The sequence below is a fragment of the Mercenaria mercenaria genome, chromosome 16 (genome assembly GCF_021730395.1).
Source record: "Mercenaria mercenaria strain notata chromosome 16, MADL_Memer_1, whole genome shotgun sequence".
Taxonomy (NCBI): domain Eukaryota; kingdom Metazoa; phylum Mollusca; class Bivalvia; order Venerida; family Veneridae; genus Mercenaria; species Mercenaria mercenaria.
Window position 1 is genome coordinate 1362868 of NC_069376.1, and position 24699 is coordinate 1387566.

General features: G+C 34.1%; 2 protein-coding genes across 2 annotated transcripts; one reads left to right on the plus strand and one right to left on the minus strand.

Moving 5' to 3' along the window:
• Positions 1-1466: 1466 nt before the first annotated feature.
• On the minus strand, positions 1467-3772 carry LOC123526199 (uncharacterized). Its single transcript, XM_053527459.1, has 2 exons — positions 3377-3772; positions 1467-1547 (listed from the first exon to the last, which is right to left on the minus strand). The coding sequence occupies exons 1-2, from the start codon at positions 3770-3772 to the stop codon at positions 1467-1469; spliced, it is 477 nt and encodes a 158-aa protein (XP_053383434.1).
• A 17753-nt stretch (positions 3773-21525) lies between these two features.
• Positions 21526-23613, plus strand: LOC123541283 (uncharacterized). Its single transcript, XM_045326699.2, has 2 exons — positions 21526-22094; positions 22522-23613. The coding sequence occupies exons 1-2, from the start codon at positions 21627-21629 to the stop codon at positions 23359-23361; spliced, it is 1308 nt and encodes a 435-aa protein (XP_045182634.2). The 5' UTR covers positions 21526-21626; the 3' UTR covers positions 23362-23613.
• Positions 23614-24699: the final 1086 nt, after the last annotated feature.

Here is a 24699-nt window from a genome sequence, read left to right on the forward strand (position 1 = left end):
TAATATGAAAAATGTATATAACACAATCTGTAAAAAGAATTAACCTTATTGTTCTGTCTTTATGTAGGCATAGGAAATAGAGATCAATATAATTGCACCTTTACTAATCCTACCAGGTGTTCTGTATTACAAAAGTGGATCTATTGTGACATTTTGATACAAGCAAAACTGTATTATCTGCACTATTATTTACCTACTGGTACTTCATTTTATTATTGGCTTGTTAAAAGTTAATTTTTTACCATATGTAAGTTGACAGAATCATAGGAACCATGTCTTGAGGGGTAAATCAAACACAAATGAATAAATCCTTAATGATTTTGTTGTGCAAAAAAAGTATTTTATTGTGTCTGAAACAGTTTTCATTTTCCACTCAATTGTGTAATTGCAAGGGAAGTAAACTAATAGATCTCTACTTATAAGTACTAGCCCAAGGCAAGAGTTGTCATTCTTTGTGGATCACAACTTTAAATTAAAAATTAAAACTTCTGTTATTGATATTAACAAAACTATCACAAACTTCACATTTGTGAAATCATTTTTGGTTATTTCAAGGACTTGGAAATTAATTTCTATACTTTATTTAATGTAATACTATCATTGAAAATTTTAGGGTCTATCTCTACTTTATGCATACTTTGGTTGGTATTTATAAAAAAGCAAACAATCATGAAAATGTTGAAAAGTCGCTATCAGTTTCAGCAACAGTGTGGGTGTTTTCAAAACAATTTTTCACAAAAAAAAGCCTGGTGACCCATTGTTTTTATTTGTTCATTGTTTTCAACACAAATTTTCCTAACATATATGTGAATTTGAAAAAATTCTATGAAAGAAAAAAAAATATACATCATACTGGTACTACTAAATAGCCAGTTATTATAATTAGATTGTTCACCATATTTTTAACATTTTATATTCGTTAGCATCTCTTGCAATGTTATTGTAAGTGTTCAAGGAAGACAAATAATTCAGACACTAAACGGTAGTTTTGTATACTTCTAAAAGAAGCATTACATACATAGAACTACAACCAGTTAAGGTACATTGTTTTGCACTGAACAAAAGTGTTACTTGACTGTTCAAACTTTTCTTTGTCCAAATGAATCCAGTTTGTTTTCGAGCACTTGCAAAAAGTATCCTTCTGTTGCCTTTGTTAGGGTTTCACCTGGCGGGGATAACAGACGTTTTCAAATCACATCAACGTACCCATGGTCTTTATTATATGCCTGGCTATTTCTTGCGATTCTTTCACTCTGTCTGATGACTTAAACATTTTCCATATTATGCCATCTGTTGCAAAGCTTTCTCACTTCATTTATTACATAAGTTGAGGTAGAACCAGCCCTATATCTCCTCACCCCAAGGCGTCCGACAGTTTGTCTTGCATGTCGAAGACTTATCGCAATGTTATGTGTAAAATATAAAATAAACTGTAACTTTCCAAGTATATATCCAAGCCGGAAATATTAAGTAAGTAACACATCTTTGAACTTGTTGACACCAAACCAGGTAACACAGCTTTCACAAAAGAACAGGCAAACATATAACTGAAATGACAAAACAGATTTTTTTATTATATCAATAATTATACATTTTCTACATTTTATATAAATAGCTACTTCATTGTATATTAGCGAGGTAGAAAATGGGATTGAACACCTAGCCACACGTTGATAAATATGGAATCAATAGTCTAACCCCTCAGCACTTATTTTAGCTTAATCAGAAAAATTATCAAAACGACATGGCAGTTTGACATTTAAGAAAATGTCTTAAAAAAGGAGGCAACCAGTTTAGTTTGTTTGTTTGTTTTGGGTTTAACGCCGCTTTTTAACAGTAGTCCAGTCATGTAACGGCGGGCAGGTAACCTAACCAGTGTTCCTGGATTCTGTACCAGTAAAAACCTGTCCTCTGTAAGTAACTGCCAACTTCACCAGATGAATCAGAGGTGGAGGACTAATGATTTCAGACACAATGTTGTTTATCAAATAGTCACGGAAAACATACGCCCTGCCCGAGGATCGAACTCGCGACCCCGCGATCCGTAGACCGACGCTCTACTTACTGAGCTAAGCGGGCGGGATGCAGCTAGTTAAGTGATTATTACTTTTCGATGCACATGCAATGAAAATAAATCAGTCCCAATGTTAAAAAATCCTTCGTGAACTAGCAATTTGAACATAAATTTGGTTATTTTGCATAACATTTTGCAAGAATTTGACGGAAATATCAAAACATTTTATTTTCATTTTTTTAAATAAAAATAAGTCGTAATTCTCATTGGAGAGCAGCACGTTTTTCATGAAAAGCAGTTGATTTCCTTATCACTTTGGCCTTGAAAAATATCTCAAGATACTCAATATATCATATATTCAAAACGTCTAGCATTTTCTAAATCCGGTAACAATTATTCATAACAATCATAAAAATCAGGATTACACAATTTCAAATAAATCTTTACCGGAGTCAATGATATGACTGGTCTGAAATTTGTTAGGGATATTGCCAAACGATTACTGAAAGAGTGATGACATTCCTGATGGAGTCAGAAGACATGCTGATGAAATCAGAACATTAAATTAAAGAAAGATCATTGCCTTACTATTCGCATCCTGCGGATGATATAGCCTTCCGCCAGAACCATATGCAAAATGTTAATGGAGAGTTATGGTATTTACAGCTTAAATAATATTATCATAATTAATGAAGCTATGAGAATAAGAACATTAACAACAACAACAGCAGCAACAACAATAATAGTACAAGCATGAAATAATTACCGTAGTTTTATACAGCCATTGCTTCCAACGAAAACGACAGAATTCCAAAGCTAATGCAAAACTACCGACATTTTGCTTATTTTTTTTAAATAATACAAAGGTATCGGATCACGACGTGTAAATATTTTACAAGAAAACAAGGTATATCACAGTATATCAACATAAACTAGAACGTTATTTACATTTTCACATAATTTTTGGATGACGTCTATTTGATTATGTAGCATGCCGTCCTATTTTCCTGTGTGAAACAATTTTGTATGACGCCAGTTATGTCAACAATCGAGTAAATTTAGGTAAGCGTAGCATAAATTATGACCAGTGGTAGAAAATTTGTCAACAAGACAAGAATCAGTTCTGGCGTGTCGTCTTAATAATTTTCGAGATGCCACGATATTGCACGATATGTCGAGATAATCTATCCTGACATGTCCGTCATTTTCACGTCAACTCGGGGGTCAATTAACGCTTCCATACCTTTCAATACACAACATATAGGCAGCAAAACTACTGCCTTCTTGTCTTCTTGCCTTCTTGTCTTCTCTTGTCTTCTTGCCTTCTTGTCTTCTTGTCTTCTTGCCTTCTTGTCTTCTTGCCTTCTTGCCTTTTTGTCTTCTTGCCTTTTTGTCTTCTTGCCTTTTTGTCTTCTTGTCTTCTTGCCTTCTTGTCTTCTTGCCTTTTTGCCTTCTTGCCTTCTTGTCTTCTTGCCTTTTTGTCTTCTTGCCTTTTTGCCTTCTTGTTTTCTTGCCTTCTTGTCTTCTTGTCTTTTTGCCTTCTTGTCTTCTTGCCTTTTTGTCTTCTTGCCTTTTTGCCTTCTTGCCTTCTTGCCTTCTTGTCTTCTTGCCTTTTTGTCTTCTTGCCTTCTTGTTCTTCTTGCCTTCTGATCTTCTTGCCTTCTTACCTTCTTGTCTTCTTGCCTTCTTGTCTTCCTGCCTTCTTGGCAACAGAACGATACTATAATCCACTTTACCAGAATGCTTTAGGATGAACATTTGTTTGATGTCTTAGTTACAATATCGTTCCTGCTAGAATCATTAGAGGCAAGATCCACAACTTACTAATCAGTTTAAAGGGCAAAACATACAAAAAATGATTAAAACATTGCACGTTCAGGAATGACTTTCCATCACCTTAACTTTGCATGCTCGCGTGGAGCTAGGGATGGAGTAAACTATATTTAACAACCTGCGAATGGAAGATTGAAACTTACAAGCAATTAACGAATTCTAACTTACGTTGTATCATTTTTAGATGAGATCATTATATATATATATATATATAGTAGAGAGAATTTATACGAACTAAATCACCACCACAATATACCAGACCAATTACGACAAAGTCCCTAGCGGTACAAATGAACTCGCACATGCCACAGCAAGTCCACTAACCCAATAAGATTAGTTTCGGTGCTGCTTTATATACGAGCCCGATTTATACTACACATTCGTACTGGTTCAATATTTGCATATATATACTCAAATCTCTGTTTTCATGTCTCACAAATCAGTAATGACATTTTAGTCTTTTTAACTGATTGGGACCAGAGATGCTATATTTTCTCTCTCTGAAAGTTAACTGGATCTCGAGGATACATTGAATATATAGAAATAGTTTGCATTAAGGGATATAATTATATTCAGAACAGTTGACTTTCCCATACGTGAGATCCGCTAGGATACAAGTTCGCATTATAAATTATTATGTAGTAGAGAGAATTTATACGAACTAAATCACCACCAATTACGACAAAGCGCCTAGCAGTACAAACGAACTCGCACATGCCACAGCAAGTCCACTAACCCAATAAGATTAGTTTCGGTGCTGCTTTATATACGAGCCCGAATTGTACTACACATTCGTACTGGTTCAATATTTGCATATATATACTCAAATCTATATATAGGCTTGCAAGAAGATGCAATCTGCACCAAAAGGGGTTTATCTTTTTATGATAGTTTTTGTTTTTGTTACAACATTGATCTTATATAATTTTGCTTCAATTCATACGGAGAACACAATGTTTCTAAAAAATTTAAAAGAAACCCTTTCTTAAATAATTAGAGATAAGCATTAACTTAAAAACATACATTTTAGAAATGACAATATTATAAAAAAAAATGTTTATATTCCACTGGAGTTTATAGATAAAATACATTTCCTGTGGAAAGGGAATTCTGTCAAAAAAAAAGAAAAAAAATGAAATGTTTTTTTGGTCATGATTGGAAAAACCGAGACCACGTGAAAAATTACTGATTGCGGCAAAACGCCTTTTTCTAAAGTCTTTTAAGGAAAGGTTTTTAAAAAAATATTTTTTTTTCGGAAACGTAATAACAAAAAAATAACACTCCTTCTTTTTCTTCAGAAAAGACAAAGCGATATTCTAAAGGCCAGAAATACGCAACTCCGGTAAAAAAGCGCTTTCAATTTTTTACATAGTTTTTGTGCAGCCGTACTACTTTTGTTAATTGTTATTTCTTTCTGGTAAACATTACTACGGTATTAGCCATCGCTATGGGAGAAAACCCCCCCCCATTTGGGACAAAAGCCACAGTAAGAATTTATATATTACAAATCCTCCCCCGGGACATAGCATTTTTGTCGTGGAAAAAAATATGATAAAAATTTTTCACTATTGTTATTCCCAAATTTTTTCTGATTTTATTAAAAATTAAGTGCTTTAAAAACCCTTTAATGACACGTATGTCATATCAAAAGTCTTTCACTTTTTGGTATTTTTCCCCAAACATGGAGAAAAATACATTTAGAGTTTGGGTTTTGCGCCCCGTTAGAATAATGGGGAAAAATATTTTATATTTTTGCTGCGTTTTCGGTTTCTTCTGTTATTACTGAAAGTCATATGCACGTTTAGCAATGTACATGGGAACCCAAATTTTACCGAATGCAGACGAAATTTGGGGAAAATTACCGAGTGTCTTTACGTCCCTTTACCTTACTTTAAAGGCATCAACTTTTTTTTAAAAAAAGTATTTTGAAAACACTGTAATAGAAATTAGAAACCTCAAAAATGTAAACGCCAACGTTGCAAAAAAATAGTTGCTAGCAAAAATTTGGTTAAATGAAATACTTTTATCCCATTTCCCTTACTTTTCCCCCTTTTTTTTAAAAAAGGGGCGGACACCAAAAAATTGTGGCATAAAACAACTTTATAGACCAGTCTTTTGCTCAGTTGAAGAGGAGATGATTTTTGATTTTTTTTCTTTAACTTTTAAGGCGTATTGCGCCCAAAAATTCATTATTAATATTAGAAAATTGAATTGGGATACTCGCATTTAAAAATGTAATAAAATTTTGGTTTGGGCATCGTTTTTTAATACATAGTTTTTATAATCTTTAACATTTTTCTTCTGTGTAAAAACTTGAATGAATTTTTGGCAAAGCTTTTCAAAAAAACATTGCAAACAAAAAACACTGTTAAAGGTATTTTAACCCTTTTTTTAAACTAACGGACTTTGCTTTGGGAAAAATTTTATCTTTTTTTTCTGGTTTTTAAGGAGGGCAAAGTATGTCGCCACAATACCAATGAAACTCACGTACCAACGTCAAAAAAACACTTATCTGTCAAATTTGATTTTAATATTGGCAAATTATTTGTTGTTCTTTTCAACAAAGAGGCACTTTTGAAGGGCGCAAGTCTGTTCATACGTATTTGTTGTATGGAAATGTTTATCTTTTATTTGTACCCTAGATTTTAGATAGGGGGAGCCACAAGTATCATAAACTAACGTCCCAAAACGTCACGAATAGTGATTCCCACATAAAGAGTATGATACGCTTTTTACTTTTACTTTGCTGACGTAAACATATTAGGAAACGTGTCCCAAAATACAACCCCGAGAAAAAATTCTAAATTTTTTGCGTTCTCCCCTGGTTGAAAGTAGCACCCGATGATCTTAATAGATTTACCTAGAAAACAGAAATACGGAAATATCAGATCTATTACAACTATTGAACTACCTAAATGTAGATTAATTTTAAATAGCACCAAAAAAATTTGAGAGAAAAAAATATTGAACGGGAACGTACCCTTACGTTGAATAGTCAGGAAAAGGTAGCCAAAAGGCCATAGTTCTTTGATTTTTTAAACCCTTTTTCAAAAAATTCTAGAGTTACAGGTATAGTTCATTTTTTTGGCTTGCGTAAATTTTTACATCGGGTATCCACACACGTTCTAATCATTTCCAGAAGGCATTAGCTGAAACACACACCGATAAGTGAATGGCATTGGCGACTTTCGGGCTCAAAGGAACTTAGCTTTTTTTTTGTAACTTGTAAAGAAAGGAAGGAAGGTCATTTAGAATATTTTTTTTGGATACCTCCTTCTTAACTTCGTGCCCCCGGGTGACACTTTGTATTTTGGGATTTACAGCCACTTCTGTTTAAATAGCTTTTGGGGTTTAAATTGCGATTGTGAAAGAAAAAAAAAAAATTAGGCCGATAAGGGGTGAGTTTTTAAAATATAATTTTGGGTTTCAAATAACATCTGGGTATTTAAAATTGTTCAAATATTAACTGCAAGTGTACTTCATCTTTTTGAAAATTAAAGGGAATTTACCAAATATTCGATCCGGAAAAAAAACTTCATACATACAATATTATAGATTTTTATATCATTTTTATTTTCTTTGGGCGGATTTAAATGGGTTTATTTCTTGGCACGCATAAAAAATTATTTTTTAAAAAAAGGGAAATTTTTAACCCACAATAAAAACAAAATAAAACGTCATTCAAAAATTCGTAGGAAAAAAATTAGCCAAATATATGAAGTACAGTGCATGATTGTATGTTTAAAGCATTTTGGGGGATCGAATTGAAATACTATTTCTCTTTAAACATGCGTGGGGGTTTTGGGAAAAACCCTCTTGAAAAATTTCACACCCAATTTTAATTTGGTAGCCTCCCTTTTTTTTGAAATTCCTGTATATCGGATTTTTTCCTTGGGCAAGACCACAGCATTAACGTCTTTGTTACTGCCCCTTTAATGAAAATTCAAAATCGATTTTTCCATTCTTTGTTGGGAAGTCAGTCTACCTGCAAGTTGTTCCCCCCGAAGAAAAATTCTAATACACATCTATTTTTTTTTTTTAGGTAAAGATATATAAGGGGTTCGTGATCTCAGTGACCAGAATGCCAAGAAAATCGGCATAGATTTACACATTAAAAAAGAAACTTTGAAACATACCCAAAATTTTTCAAAAGAATTTTCATGACAAGGAAAAAACAAAATGACTTCAGTTTTTAAGGGGGGAAGTATAAAATTAACCATCCAACCGTGTCTTCTTTTGTTTTTTTTTTTGCTAAATTCATCTTATTTTTTTTTTAAAAATAAATCCCTATATAATTTAAGTATAATTCGACACGCTTAAATTTGGAATTCCATCAATTTTCTTATTAAATTGATATTTTGAAAAAAAAAAATGATGAGTTACGTCTTCACTTGATCGGCGTCAGCGTGGGCTTTTCCCGGGTTTAAGTTTTTTTTAGGTCAGCTTTTCTCCTAAACTATAAAAAGGGCACATCAAAGGCATTTTTTAAAAATTTGCAACACTTTTTCCCAATAGTTGCCCCTGTACACAAAAGTGAAAGTACTCAAATTAAGCGAGCGTGAAACAGGTAATGTATGTACCTCACGAAAAGGGTTTTCGGGGGAAAAACAAAAGGTTTTGAAATGAGATTTTGGGGGTTAAGTTAAAAGAAACAGTTACAGAACCCATTTTCTATAGATTTTTTGTCCTTTTCAAAATAGACCGCTTGTATAGAGATGCTTTTGCTGCTTTTCGAAATTTTTTTTACACAAAGTGGGGGGGGTAGGGTTTTGTTTCATTCCTTTTCTTTTTTTAAAAATTTTAAATAGGAGGGTCTTTTTTTATATTTAGCCTTTTTGGGCATTAAGATAGAATTTTCAGGCTTCTTGGTTTTATATTGGACGGTGGCGCAAAAGTCAAAATTTAAAAAAAGCAGCCATCAGCGACAGAAATTTCACCCTTCGTGTAGCCCCTTTTTCCGGAATTCAAAAATTATGAAAAAACGACAAGGTTTTGGCATTATATTTTAAATTAATTTTTTAAAAATATAGCAGCAACTTTTTTCATGTAAAACAAGCTTCTTTTATATTTGATGACTTTCAACTTTTTTTCCCGAAAAAAGGACTATACCTTAATGTTTATCTGAATTTACAAATTTTTCAATTGAAGGTGCTCAAAAAGTGAAAACTCATACAGTTTGGGTCCCCCAAAAAGGTCACTTACAGTTTTTTTACGAAAATTATCTCAAAAAATTTTTAAAAACGGTCTTAATGGCATTATTACCCCTTAAAACCAAAATAAAAAAGTTTTTGTTTTTTTTAAAGTGTTTTGTAAGGGAGGTTTTTTCCAATAGCGAATCACATTCACCAAACCGGAAAACTCAAATAGTGGGGATATTTTAAACCCCCAAAAAAAATAAATAATTAATGGTTTTTTTTTATTTTAATCTCAAAACTTGGAATGTAAAAAAAAAATTAAGTTTCGTTTTTTTAATAAAAAAAAATGGAAATAACCTTTTAAGAAACCATTTTTCTAACAATATGAAAAATTTCCCATTTTTTTTCCAGTTCCTTTAACCCACTCTTTTGATTTTTTTAAGCAACTGACGGGTTTTGGGAAAATTTAAATAATAAAAATTACTATTTTTTAAAATGTAGTTACTTGCAACAAAAACACAACCACCTTTTTTTTCCAGGAGCCGCGAGTCTTTGCACCAGTTAACTGAAAAAAAACGGGGAGTTCTGCAAATTCACGCAAAGTGGGGGTTGGGTTTCTGTTTGAAAAAATATTGGCAATGGGTTCATTGCCCTGATTTTGAAGATGCAACAAAAAGTAAATAAACATTTGTATTCATAATTGAAAAACATTAAATTCATGCCACAAAGTTCTTTACCTATGAAAAACTTTTAAAAAATACAAAAAAAAAATTATCAAAAGGATCCGCTTTTTGGGAAGATCCGCTATTGGCGCCCCAAATGTACCGAAGAATACCCCCGGCCAATAATCGTGCGGAAGATTTTCTATTAAAATAAAAACAATGTACACTTTTTCCAAAATAAAAAAATTACAAAAAAATAAAAACCTTAGGTGCAAAAATTAAAAAGTTAAACATTTTTTATCACACGGTATTTTTTAATTAAATTTTATGTTTATTTTTTGATTCTTTCCTGACTGAAGTTTGCCATCATTTCGTCATTTTTCCCTTTCTTTTTTCCATAAAAAAATGTGAAAAAATCTCATACTGTGTTTCTTAAAAGAAATTTTTTAAAAGGCCCCTAATGTTTTAAAATCGTGACGTCTGATTTGTATATTTTCTGTTTTAGTATGGAAAGGTTTTATTTTTTCGGGTATTCTGGGAGGGTTAGATACTGGCGACGGTTTGAAGTTTACTTTTGCCAACTTTTACAGATAGTGGACCCAGCAAAAAAACGTATTACATCACGCGTTTTTTTTACTTTTACATGACTGACGTCAATGGATTGGGGGAAAGGGTCACCAAAAACAAGGGAATTGAATCCCTAATTTTTATACGAGTTTTATGAATCTACAGTTTAACAAAGGGGTTGTACCGGTGATGACATTGGGGAATTTCGTGAATTAGTAATTCCCCCTTTGGGGTGAGTTCGGAACCCCTTTCGCCATATAGGAATTTTACAGTGGGATGCGCGCCCGGATGTTGCCATTTAGTAATAAATTTTTAGCTCCCCGGCGAAGACTAGGTGAGGTTTTGTGCCGCCGTCGTGTGACGTGTGTAAAGGGATGGTCGGTGACGGTGTCGCCGTCCCGCAACATTCAAAAAGAATCTTCTTTTTAAACCATGGGCAGAATACACCAAAATTTCACAGGAAGTCCTTGGTGCCCCCCCCCCCCCCCCCCCCCCCCCCCCCCCCCCCCCCCCCTCCCCCGCTTAACATGTTCAAAAAAATTAAATTTCCTGCAGAACCTTTTTGCCAGGGTAACCGAAAGGGAAAAAAAAATAAAAAAAATATTGTAAAAAACCACAGGCCGGGTTTGATACTGGATGTAGCATCTTTTTACAAGACCAAACCCCAACACCAAGGCAAGCACATTAAAGTAAAAGGAAAAACAGGTGTTTTTTGGGGCCCAAATTTAAATAACTCGGGCCATTCACAAAGGGGATTTTGTAATTACTTAGAACAAGTGTCCCCCAAAATAACAAGTTCATCAAAATCCAAGACACCTGGCTCTGGGGGCAAGGCCAAATTAGGGGTCAAATGTCAGTACAAGATTGATTTTGCCCGATATTTTTTCTTAATGCAGGGACGGATTTGATGTTACTTGGCACAATTGTTCACCATCATGAGCGGAGTTTTGCGACAAAAACCGGGTCCGTTTTTAGATAACTTGTTTGTTTTACAAAAAGGGCTGTATTGAACAAAAGCTGACGTGGGAAAAATCGAGACCGTTTTTCATAGTACAACAGCATTTACGCATTTTTGGAGGTTTTTTGACTATCCCCACATTTAAAGGTTTTTTTGGTAGATTAGGATTTTTTTTTAAGAATTTCTCTTGGGAAAACTTGTATTTTTATTTTTAAAATATTGCATTCCTGAGAGGGGAAGAAAAATTTTCACCGCAGAATAGAATATTGACCGAGGCGCCCCCCGGGTCTATATTCATTTTTGAGGGGAACTTCTCATATCCCCTCCGGAATCAAATTTTTTTTTATACCGAAAGTTTTAAAAGGGGGTCAAGGAAAATTTTACTGGAAAATCAACAAGAAAATTTTTTTAACAAAAAAAAGTAATTATAACCAATAATGAAGACAAAATTTAAAGAGTTTTTATTTGTTAGCCTTAAAAATTTGCGATTTTCCTGAAAAAATACTTTTGTAGATTGAATCGAGACGTTTATAGCTGCCCCCAAAATTTTTCAAAAATTTTTTAAAAAAAACATCATCAGTGCGCTCAAAAAAACCGGGCGAAATTTTCTTTTTTTCTAAACGAAAATTAAGGGGGAGCACTCATTTTTTAGTTAGTTCTTTTTCCAAACTTATTGTGGTAGTTACGTTCAATTTTTTGATAAAAAATTGTTTTCGAAAATTTTAAACGTAGCAAAAAAAAAAAAAAAAAAATTCCCGTGTTCCCACATCAAGAGCAAAAAAAAAAAGGGGAAATTTTAATCCTAAAGTAAAAATTATAAAGCCCCTGTCAAAAAATTAATCGACTCCTCTTTTAACAATGCAAAAAGTATCAATCTCTCACGGGTAAATGAAAAAAAAATATCAAAAGCGCAAAAAAAACAAAAAACACTTTTTGCGCATGTGATATAAAAATAGGACATTCACTGCGCAGAAAGAAAAAACGATTTTGTGATTGATAAAAATCATGGGGAATATGATATACTTTTTCAATGAAAATAAAGGAAATTTTCATGTGAGGTAAATAATCTGTAATATTGACCACAGGGAAAAATCAAAACCACTTTTTTTTGCCGGTACGACACAGATTTCTTGTGGACTTCACTGTTCAAATCTATAAATACAATATCGCATTTGAAAATAATTCAGATCAGGTTATCTTCAAAATTTTCAAAATTTAAAAAGGGTTTTTGAATGCTATAAATTTTAAGTTAAAACTTCTGTTTTAGCTATTAAAAGAACTTTCAAAGTTCTGTTAAGTGTTAGAGAACTAATCGTTCGTTTTAGTTTTATGATTAAAAAAACAAGTTCGTTAGTATGTTGTATAGAGTAACTTCATACGTTTGTTGTATGTGTTGAGTAACTCTACTTCTGTTATTTAAGTTTAAAAGTGTAATTCATCATTTTTTTAGTAGTTGTAAGTGAACTAAAATACGTTTTTGTTATATTTTTTAAAAGTAACTTACAAAGTTATAGATGAACGTCAACGTTCGTTATAGTTGTAAAGGGAATTTCATACTTCTTTTAGATGTTTAAAAAAATTTAATTAATACTTTTTTTTTAGTTGTAAATTTGGAACTACATACTTTCCTTTTGTATGTTGTCGTTATTTAGGGGGCTGTGTTGAATGCATATGTTTTGTGAAAATGTTCCAGACAGTGACGGGGAAATTTTTTACCAGAAAGTTTTGGAAAATGTTCCCGACAGTAGAAAGGTGGTCACGTGTTACATGCAGTAGTTTGTGCAAATGTTTCCCAGATGTAACGGTGGAAATCGTTAAAAGGAGAAAGGGGGAAAAGTTCCAGACAGTAGACGGGTAAGTGTTACTGCAGATGTTTGTGAAATGTTTTCCCAGACGTAGAGGTGGTCACGGTTACATGCAGTATTTTTGTAAAAGTTTCCAGAAAGAGACGGTGGGCACGTGTTACATGCAGTATGTTTTTGTGAAAAGTTCCTAGGGAGTAGACGGTGGAACTTTTACATGCAGTATGTTTGTGAAAATGTTCCCAGACAGTAAACGGTGGTAACTCTTTACATGCAGTATGTTTTTTGAAAATTTCCCCAGACTTAACTGTGGGAAATTTTTACATGCATATGTTTTTTTGAAAATGTTTTAGACAGTAGACGTTTTGGAACTCTTTTTCAAAAATTTTTTTTTCGTTTTTGGTAAAGAGAATATTTTGGTGGGGACCAGTGAAGGGGAATCCGGGAAAATCTTCATTTTTTACGGCCCTTAGTTATTGTGAAAATTGACAAGAAGAGTTACAGGCGAAAGAAACAAAGGATATATAAACCCGAATTTTCCAAAAAAAATTAAAGGGTAAAATACAAATGACATTCAATCTTTTGGGAAGTAAAAAGTAAAAAATCCATCCGGCAATGAAAAATCCAATTTCAAAAAGGAATTTCAGAAATTTTTTTTTCAATCTTTTTTTTTACTTCTAAAATAAAAAGGTATCACAGATGTAACAAACGCACCCGGCCTACTCTTATCTCTATCAAGAATTTTTTTTAAAAGATATTTTTGGAACTGCTTGATATATTGCCTTGCCTTTTCTAGACAATTTCGACAACTTTTTCACACATAAGGTCTTGCGAAAAAAGGGGAGGGTATGCCGAATGAAAATATACTCGCGTTTTAGTTGATTGAGGAAAAAAAATGTTGCCTAAATTTTATTACATTTTCAACTTGATTAAAAAAAAAACCATAAGAAACTTTTCATTCATTTAAGATGTTTTAAAATTTGTCTCTTTTGACAAAAGCCCACGAAGGGACCCGATGGAGAAGAGACCGACTCTAGGGCATTCGAATTTTCTCCGCACCAGCAAGTAGTGGCAAAAATACGGCGTTCAAAGCAGATCAGTGAAAGTATAGACGTTTTTTCAACATTTACATTTAAACAAAAATCTTTTCATAATTAATGAAAATTAAAGGTTGGTTACAAAAAAATGTCGGATTTTTTTAACATTTTCTCATTTAAACCTGTGAACGATAACCCACAATTTTTTATGTTTTTGAATTGTTTTTATTAGGGACAGTAGATCTAAACTGAAAATTTTTTTATTTAGTAATGATATTATTGTGGCAAGTTAAAAAATTTGCTCCCCTTTCACCAGGGTCTTTTAAAAATACAAACAAGGTCCAAAATATTCCCTTTAAAAATACTGTTTTTCTCTTCTTTTTTTCTTTTCTGTTTGACGTGGAAGAAGGTTGAAAATTTTAGGGCATTTAAAAGAATTACTGGTAGTATATAAGGGAACAAGGCCCTATCCGTATAAAAAGGCTGTTTTGTCAGTTTAACATTAAAGCACTTTTAATTTACCAGAGAGGTTATCTTTTTGTTCTTTACTAAATATCTTAGCTTTACCCTTTTTCCTTTTTATACAGACAGTTACAAAAATTTATAAATTATTGCTTTGGCCAGTTTTAATTATAAATTTTGAAAATAAAAGGGGTTGTTACCCCTTAGCGGGTTTAACTAAAAAATGTTAAAATTATGCCCCTTTTCCTTTTCATAATTTAAAGCGAGAAGGAAATTTGGGCACTTTATTCAATTACTAAAAAAATAAGAAACTTTTTTTTTTCAGCAAGACGAACGTTTACGGATGTTTCATTTTTTTCAAAAATTCCGCCAGTTTCGTCAAAAGGGCCCGTTGTTTTTTGGTGTATCTATAAGGGTTTTTTTAAAACATCAGACAGTTGAGCGCCGTCGGTAGTCGGCGCATTTCCGTTTGACGCCCCTAGTAGTCGGCGCATTTTTCCGGGGAAACTGGGATACAGCGCCATCTGGAAAAAAAAAAACAGATTCACTGCTAACCCGAGGAAATCGACTGCAAATAAACATTAGCAAAATATACAAATATAAAAATTTTTTTAAAATCTACATGTTTCCCTTTTTGAAGAAATTTTATGTAACATGGTGCTGCCTTCCAGCCGCATTGAAATTTTAAAAAAGAGATTAGTATTTTTTTTCACACCCCAAATGAAATTCAGCGCGTTTTAAAACACCCCCAAAATAACTTTTTTTTTTTCGTGAGGTTTAAACTACCTAATGCATAAAAATTAAATACAAGAATTTAAAATTTTAAATTTACGTGGGCATATATTAACCAAGCGATAGTTAAATGTCTTTTTTATTTTTTTAAAATTCTTTAAAAATTTGCTGAAGAGAGATTGTTGAATAAATTTGCAGATGAAGTTTTGAAACACATTTATTCCGGAAGGGGCCAAATTGTCCAACTGAAAACTTGTTATAGCTGTAATTACCAGTCTTAAAAGAAGCTTTTCTAAGTTTTTTTGGGTATAAAAAAGAGCACTAGGGCTAGGTTGGATTTAATTAAGTTTTTTCTTTAAATCGGAAGTGGGGAAATGATAAAAGAAAGTTAAAAAATGAAAAGGGATTTTCTCATTATAATTATTAACAAAAACAAAACTTACAAATGTATTAATTTTATTTTTCTGTTGTCACTTCTGAAAACCCATACGTAGGCGAAAAAAATTTTTTGACTGAAGTGAAACCCATTATTTTCAGCAAATAACATTTTGAAATCAAATCTGTGATACTGTAGACAAATACTGCTTTGCTTTGGGCTGCCATACTGAGACGATATACGCTGTTGCTTTTGGGCTGCGATACTGTAGACAATATTTCTGTTCTTGGATGCAACGTAACGATATACGTGTGTTTTGGTTTGATACTGTAAACGATATATGCTGGTGCTTGGGCTGCGATAATTAGACAATACTGCTTTGCTGGGGCTGCGATACTTAGACGAAATTTCGCTGTTTTTTTGGACGGTACTGTAGACAATACTGGTTTTTTTGGACGGGGTACGTAGACGATATACGTGGGGATTGGGCTACGAACTTTAGACGATTACTGCGTGTTTGGACTCGATACGAGACGATATACGTGGGGCTTTGGCTGCGATACTGTAGACGATATACGCTGGTCTTTGGGCTGCATAATGTAAGATTAAAAGTGGGTTGGACTGCGATATGAGCGAATACTGCGGGCTTGGACTGCGATACTGTAACCCATATAATGCGGTGTTGGGCTGCGAAGTAGACGATAACTGCTGGGGTTTTGGGCTGCGAACGTAGACGATATACTGCTGGTGCTTGGGGCGCGTACTTTAGACGATATACGCTGTGCTTGGGCTTGGTACTGTAGACATATACTGTTTTTGTTTGGACGCAATTGTTGCTTGGGCGGATACGTAGACGGTATGTGCGTTGCTTGGGCTGTGATATGTAGACGATATATTGCTGTTTTTGGATGTGGAAAGTAACGATTACCCGTTGTTTTTATGCTATACGTAGACATATAGTGTTTTTTGGACTCAATTGTTGCTTGGACTGTGAACTGTAGACGGTACGCGTTGCTTGGGCTGTGATACTGTAACGTATATTGCTGGTTTTTCTGTGGGACTGTAACGAAAATGCTGTTGTTGGCGCGAAAAGTAGAGGATAACCGTTGCTTGGATGTGAACATAGACAAAAACTGCTGGCTTGGATGGGGAACTTTTGACAATATACTGCAGGTTATTGGCGCGATATGTAGACAAATATGCTGTTTTCTTGGGCTGTGATCGTAACAATGTATCTGCTGCTTGGGCTGGCCCTCGGGAAATCTAGACAAACGGCCCAGTGCACAATAGTTGTAAAAACTGTTTTGTTTTTGAACTTTTTCGATTCTAAAGTATCTTTTTTTGTAAACTTTAAATCCCCTTGATAGAACGTTTTTGTCACAGTACGGGGACCAAATGGTAAAATTGGTACGCTCCATTGTTTATCCCCCTTTGACCGGAAAAAAGGGAACACGTTTGCGGAATATTCCATGGGGCGCAATAGTTCCATGATGGCGAATTATTTGACAACAATAGCCAACCCCAGTTTGATGAATTTTTTTAAAATAGTCTTGTTTGTGACATTTTTTTTAAGTAAAAATGTTTCATAAAAATTAAAAAAACGCTATATTTCAATGCTTTTTGACGCAAATATCACATCGACGTGACTTTTAGCGAACAAAATGTAAGGGGGGAGCGGGGCCTTTCAGCGATTAATGTTCCTGGGGAAATGAAATAGCCCGAGGGGTTTAGCCCGGGGCTGTTAACTTTTTTCCCGGGCCATTATCATCAAAGGCACCGCCCTCCCTTATTTTTGTTTTTTACATGTTACCTGTAAAAAATTAGAAAAGTTTAGTGGTCATTTTTTATGAGAAGGGGGCATTACTGGGTTTGGTTTTAATGCATAATTCGGGGCCAAAATGTGCTTCCGTGGTCGAAAAAAAGTCCCAATAAATAGATCCCAATTTTTCCATTTTCGCGCATTTGGGATAAATCGGGGACAAAGGGGATTATTCACTCTGGGAAGAATTTTCATAAAAAGGAACTTTTCATGCTAAATTCGCATGTTTTTTAGGGTTTTTTATTTAAAACGAAAGTAGTTTGTTTATTTGCGGAAACCCCTTTCTGAAATGCGGCAATATAGGGGACCTGACTTCAGTTTTACTTCCTTTCCCCTGATACTAAACAAAACCCTTTTTCTTTTTTGTTTTTGAAGCAAAAAATTGGGGATCTTGTGGGAAAAGGTCTACGCGGAGTGAAAAAACTAGAAACGAACAAAATTTTTTCTAAATAGCTGAATTTTTTAAAGAAAAAAAGAACAATTTCTTTATTGGATATATCATAAAAGTTACAGCTTTTCAGTTTTTTTTTAGTAAAATTTTAGGGGCTTAAGAGACTATATATGTATAAAAATCAATACTTTTTTTTTTCTTATAGCATAATTTTTGGGTTAAAATAAGTTATATCTTAATAAAATAAAACGTAATACGCTTTTTTTACCTCCATAAACGCCAGACGTCATTTTTTGTTAACGGACGTTTTTTCCCGCTTTAAAAAGCCAGGGCATATCGATAAAGGGTCGGGGTTTTATGGTAATGTGATAATGCATAACGCAAAGCGGTAATGGAGAATTTTTTAACAAAATTTTTATTATTAAGGTAATAAATCGTTGTAGTGATTAAATTTGGGGCAATGGGAAAAAAAATTTTTTTTAGTCTCAAGTGGATATAAGTTTATTGATTACCCAGAAAACTGATTTTCAACATTATTCATTTTCCGGCCCATTATCCCTCCCGGCCCGGGGTCTACGTGTATTTAAACCCCTAAAATTTTAAAATGTCGTTAATGTTGTCGTAAATTTTCATAAACTTTTCTAGTAAGAAATTTTTATTAATTTTAGAGAATCCCATTTGTGTTTTGTCGCTGAATACAAAAATTTGTTTTTTTTAAAATGGAAATCAGTTTTCACAAATTTATAATTTAGAAATTTTTGGCGAATGATCAACAGAATAGGGTATTAAACAATTTTTGCCCCCCAAGCGGGGGGAAAAAATGAATGCCTGAACACCCTGTTTTTAGGGGGGAACTCTTTTTTTTGCAACCGGACTTTCGTTCCCGGGGGTTTTAAAACCCTGCCGGCAAAACCCATCTGGCACCCCCTGCCAATGACTCCCCGGTGTTTAAAGGAACTAGTGGTTAAAGCTCTGAAAAAAATTTTGTTTTTTTTTAAAATACGAAAAAAAAAGGGACCTTGTAGTGTCCTTCGTTTTTAAGATATTTTTCGATTTAAAACGTTAGTTTTTCCGAAAAATGGTTTCGCTACAAGCGATAAAATAAAGTGGGACTTTGTTATTGCGCAAACGCAAAACATCATGACCACTTTTTTTTCTTACGGACTTAATATCCGTGATCATTCTCTACTATAAAAAAAGTGCTAAAAAAAAAGTATTTCTACCTTTTTTAATATACGGGATACAAGAAAAAAATAATTGCCCGAAAAAATGTAAATGTAAGATACAAAAAAAAATAGTCAATGAATGTGTTTTACAACGGAATAACTTGACGCGTTGGAAACGTTTTCTCTGACTAAGCGGACGTCGCAAACACAGCCCTTATACAAGGCAGCCTTGTCGTTACTATTTAAGAAATAAAATATTTCACGGTATTTTTCGCTGAAAAAAAACATGTTTGGAGTTCAGGTGCGAAGGAATTTTATCAAGGGCGCAGCCCGAGTGATATAATCTACGCAGCGAACGACAAACAGTGATTTACAAAAGCAAACACTAAATAAGAAAATATTTCGATTTAAAAACGTTTTCATGGGCTTTAAAGTAAACCCTTGTCGGTAGCATTAAATATTTCTCGTTTTTTAATCGGGGGTTTTTTTCCACCGCCTCTACGCCGCTTGACGCTATTTACGTAAAGTTGTGACTCAGAACAGTGAATTGTTGTTTAATAACACTGTTTCCAGCGACAAATCACTAAAAAGAAGTCATTTTTTAAAAGTAACTCCAAAACTTCAGTCTTATTTGATTGATAGGGAAAAGGGTTGGTATTCTGGAATACTTCCCCCAATCGACAAAAAAAGATTTCGATATACGGGCGTTTTGGGGCCATTCGCAATTACGATAGTGCTGCTATCATTTATCCTTTTGCCTTTTCATTTCAGAATTTGTTATTTACCATGAAATGGGTCGAAAATTGTTATTTTCGACTTCGCTTTTAAAATCAAGTCAAGTCAATTCATTTTGTATCATAAAAATTCAAAGAGCTCTGTAGGTTCATTATTTAAGCATTTTTCATTACTTTTGAAAAAATCCAAAAAAATTTTGATTTTGGGATTTCCGATGCTAAATGTATGACTTTGTGTACCTTTTTTTAATACGATTTTTCATTTAGTAGAGAACAGAACAAACAGAGCAGAAGGCTATTAAAAAAATGAAGTATGCCCTTTTTAAATCATTTTAAAAATATCCGTGCAAAATCAATTTCGAGGGAATTTATTTTTTTAAATCAAAAATAAGAATTTTAAAAGGGCAAATTCATTTTTTTTTATTTAAGCCGTCAATCTTTTTTTTTGCGAATATGATATATCTGTGGGTAAGATCCGTTGGAAAAAAAGAACGAAAAAAAAACAGCAAAATAGACCAAACACGTGTATTTTTAACAAACCAAGTCAAAGTAACCCGGGGAAAATTTTACCGCCGCCAGACGGCGCTTAATAAACTTCTGTAGTGATAGTTGATAGAATCTGAGAACAATCCATTTGAAACAAAGAAATTAACCAAGCAAAAAGCTAGAAGCTTCGGTATGGAACGCCATGGCTGTCTTATGTTATCAAATTTTATTTTATCTTGTCCAAGAATCATGTGAACTTGTCAGTACCCCATGTTATTATCTTAAATGTCTGTGTTGTTTTGTCTATATGTGGTGTTGACATGTCCACACACTGTTTTATTATGTTAATCGGTCGTGTTGTTATGTTACAATGTGCAGTTATTTTGTCTAAATGCATGTGGACATGTCTATACTGTGTGTTATTATGTTGAGCGAATGGGTTGTTTTGTTAGAATGCTATGTTGATTTGGCTGTAAAGAGTCTTATCATGCTAAAATGCTATTTTATTATGTTACAAAATTGTGCCATCTTGTCCATAAATACAGTGGTTTTAAACTGATGTCATTATGTTAAAAACATAAGTTGTTTTGTCAGTATGTGGTGTTGACTTGTCAAAACAATATCTTATTATGATCAACGGCTTTTTCATTATGTTACTAAGTATTTTTATCTTGCCAAAATTTAATGCGAACTTGCCTATACCCTATGCTATCATGTTAAGTGCATGCTTTGTTTTGTCGATATATGATGTTGTTTTGTCCATTCAATACGTCATTATGTTTCAAGTGTATGTTATTATGTTAAATAAACGTGTTGTTTTGTCAAAATATGATGTTGTTTTGTCCATTCAGTATTTCATTATGTTAAAAGTGTGTGTTATTTTGTCCATTCAGTATGTCATTATGTTAAAATTGTGTGTTATTATGTTAAAACGTAGAGTTAACTTGTCAAATATGCATGTAATTTTGTCTATACACTCTGTTATTATGTTAAATGAACGTGTTGTTTTATCAATATATGATGTTGTTTTGTCCATTCAGTATGTCATTATGTTAGAACTGTGTGTTATTATGTCAAAACGTAGAGTTATCTTGTCAAATATGCACGTGATCTTGTCTATACAGTGTGTTATTATGTTAAATGAACGTGTTGTTTTGTCAAACTATGATGTTGTTTTGTCCATTCAGTATGTCATTATGTTCAAACTGTGTGTTATTATGTCAAAACGTAGAGTTATCTTGTCAAATATGCACGTGATCTTGTCTATACAGTGTGTTATTATAATAAATGAACGTGTTGTTTTGTCAGTTTGTGTTCTTGACTTGTCCATTCATTGTCTTATTATGTTAAGTAGTTATTAATTAAGGGTTGTTGTAAAAATTCGAGTTATTTTGTCAACATGCATCATGTCACTTGGTATCAATCATACAATAGTACTCATCGATATGTGAAATGGAATCAATTTTGAAACATATCGGCTTAGAACGAGTAGTACCAGCATTCGAAAAGGAAAATATAACCCCTGATATAGTTTGCAAGATGTCGTTATATGATATGCGTTGTGTAGGACTAAGTGATACATCAGAAATTATGAAATTGAGAACAGCTTGTATGTTGTATGGATCGTCAACACCGTGTACTGTACCAGGAATTGGTGGTGGGGCACCTTGTTATGATATACCTAAAGAAAGTTTAGAAGGTCTCATATGCATTGGTTTCAAAATATCTGAAATTGCTCATTTATTGGGTGTTTCCGAAAGTACTGTTTATCGAAGAATGCGTGTATTTGGATTAAAGAAATTGACGTTTTCGGACATTGGTGATGAGGAACTAACTTCTCTTATTCAGCAGACCATTCAAGATTTCCCAAAGTGTGGCGAACGAATGTTGGCGGAAATTCTCCGACAGAATGGTGTGCATGTGAGTACATTATTTTTGTTAAACAACAATGTACTTATCATTGAGAAAATGACTGGCCAAACCGTCAATCATTTAATCAGATAATTATACTTGTTTGAAACTGAACATCATTTGAATTCCAGCTTCATGTACATCATCCAATTTTGCGAATACCGTGGGCTGACCTACACAACCTGGCAAAACAACTTTGACCGTCTGAAAAGTTGCCATATATCACCGTCATTGACCCCAAAACACTTACCGGACACTATGGTAGCCAGAGTTTGTATAATTTAGATCATGCCACGAGCCGACACCAATTTCAGTGAGTGAGTGCGTGAGTGTGTGAGTGAGTGAGTGAGTGAACGAACAAACGAATGAACGAGTTGTAGATCATGTTCGAGTTGCGGTGCAGATCACCTTTTCATGTCAGTTTTATCTGTTTTAGATACAACGATATCGGCTTAGAGACATTCTACATGAGCACGATGAACCTGGAATTAAAGAAAGACAGCTAGGTCGGCTGCATCGGCGGACTTACCACGTTCAAGGACCAAATCACATGTGGCACGTTGACACTAATCACAAACTGATTAGGTGGGGTTTTGTCATCTCGGGTGCGATTGATGGATTCAGTCGGCTGGTGACAGCTTTACGATGTTTAGACAACAATAGATCCGATTCGTTGCTTCAAGTTTTCCGCGAAGCTACTGAAACGTTCGGCACCCCTCGTTGTGTACGAACTGACCAGGGTATGGAAAATATTCGAATAGCAGAATTCATGTTTGAAAACCGAGGTGCCCATGGGATTTTGACCGGGAAAAGCACACACAATCAACGAATAGAGAGACTTTGGCGAGACGTTTATGACGGAGTTCTTGTTCACTACTATCTCTTATTTTCGTTTATGGAGGATGAAGATATTCTGGATGCTTTAAACCCCATTCATTTGTTTGCACTGCATTATGTTTACAAGGACAAAATCAATGAAAAGTTGGATATCTGGAGAGAGGCTTGGGCCTCTCACAGGCTTAGGACAGTTCGTTCCTCTCCCAACTGCTTGTGGGCCTCTGGCATTTTGAAGGACGGTTTCGATGCCATGGATCAGTTGCATTTACACGAAAATGAATTTAATCAACCATTAAATGAAACCCCTATCTTTCAACTTGATATTCCTGACATCAGAGACCAGTTTATGCATAGACTGACCCGGGAATGTCCTAGAAATTGGGTTTGTCCTAACTTTGGTATCAATGTATACCAGAAGGTTTTGAGAATTGTCACATAATATAATTATGTTGCATGAGAAGGCTCTGAAAAGGAAACCGAGGAAATAAAATTGCGTACAAGCTAAAAGCCTTGACCACAACTTGCTGTTAGTTTTGTGTGAAAATTGTCGGGAACAAGTCACGATATTTACATTTGCATAGCCTTTCCTGTGAGAAAAGAGCCTGACGTCGTTTAAATTGCAAAGGATGTCTCTCATGGGACTTCTCACTAACTTTATAAACACACCGAATGTCGTTTATATACTGATGAAAGACAGTAATACACCATTTATTACATATATTTACAGTTGTAAATTACCTCTTATGCCTGTCGAACACAGGCTCCTTTACGGTTTGTTGTGTGTTTTATACGACAGTCCTAAGATGGGACGTATTAATATGTGATTACCAGCGGCGGGCGGCGTCCACAAAAGTTGTCGGCTCTCAAGATCAAACAGTCCTCATAGGATTTTCACCAAACTTGGCGTCAATGTTTATGGGCATAATATCTCGCTGAAGTTCGATAACCAGCGGCAAATCTCCCCTGGCACCCGTGAATTACGGCCCTTGAATGGTCCAAAATCGACCAAATTGGCATTGTCCGCTCTAAAGGTTTAACAGTTTTTATCGGATCTTTGCCAAACTTGGTGAAAATGTTTGTCAAGTTTGATAACCATCGATATCGCTTGAGCCTCGAGTTATTGCCCTAAACTATCGTAAATTTGCAAAATTAGCCTTGTCCCTCTTTAACTCCAGCAATTTTCATTCCTTTTTCACCGAACTTGGTGTAAATATTTGTGGGCATAATGCACATTGATAGGCTAATTTCTAACACTTCATGTATTTGAGGTATAGTATTATGCGATACTAATGGTGCTAATAATATTTTGACAAACTCTAATCATTACTTATATAAGGCCTTTAAATTTTTTGGTCATTATCATTAACCACAACTCAGACGGGCGTATTTTGTGACATTTTGCCACTCTTGTTTGGTGAAATTAATGTCCATTCTAGCATAAAACTGCTGTTCTTGTCACTTTTCGGTGGTGTTTTAACAGGAGAGAAAACGTGTGTTAACAGAGAGATTCTCGCGCTCGCGTGCTGTTATAGCACCTTTTTTTATATATACGCGTTCCGTGGCAAAGCGTAAACGTCATTCGGCCCCAAAACGGATAATTCAAACCGAAATGACGTCAACGTAAAAAAACAACTCAGACATTCCCGCGTATTTCGTGGAAATTTAATGACGTTGAGTGACATTGTATTCATTTATCAGTTTTTAAGCGTTGTATGCTAGATTAGCGTTAGCGCATGTTTATTTCGTGTTATAACATCTGCAGAATCACTCGGGATAC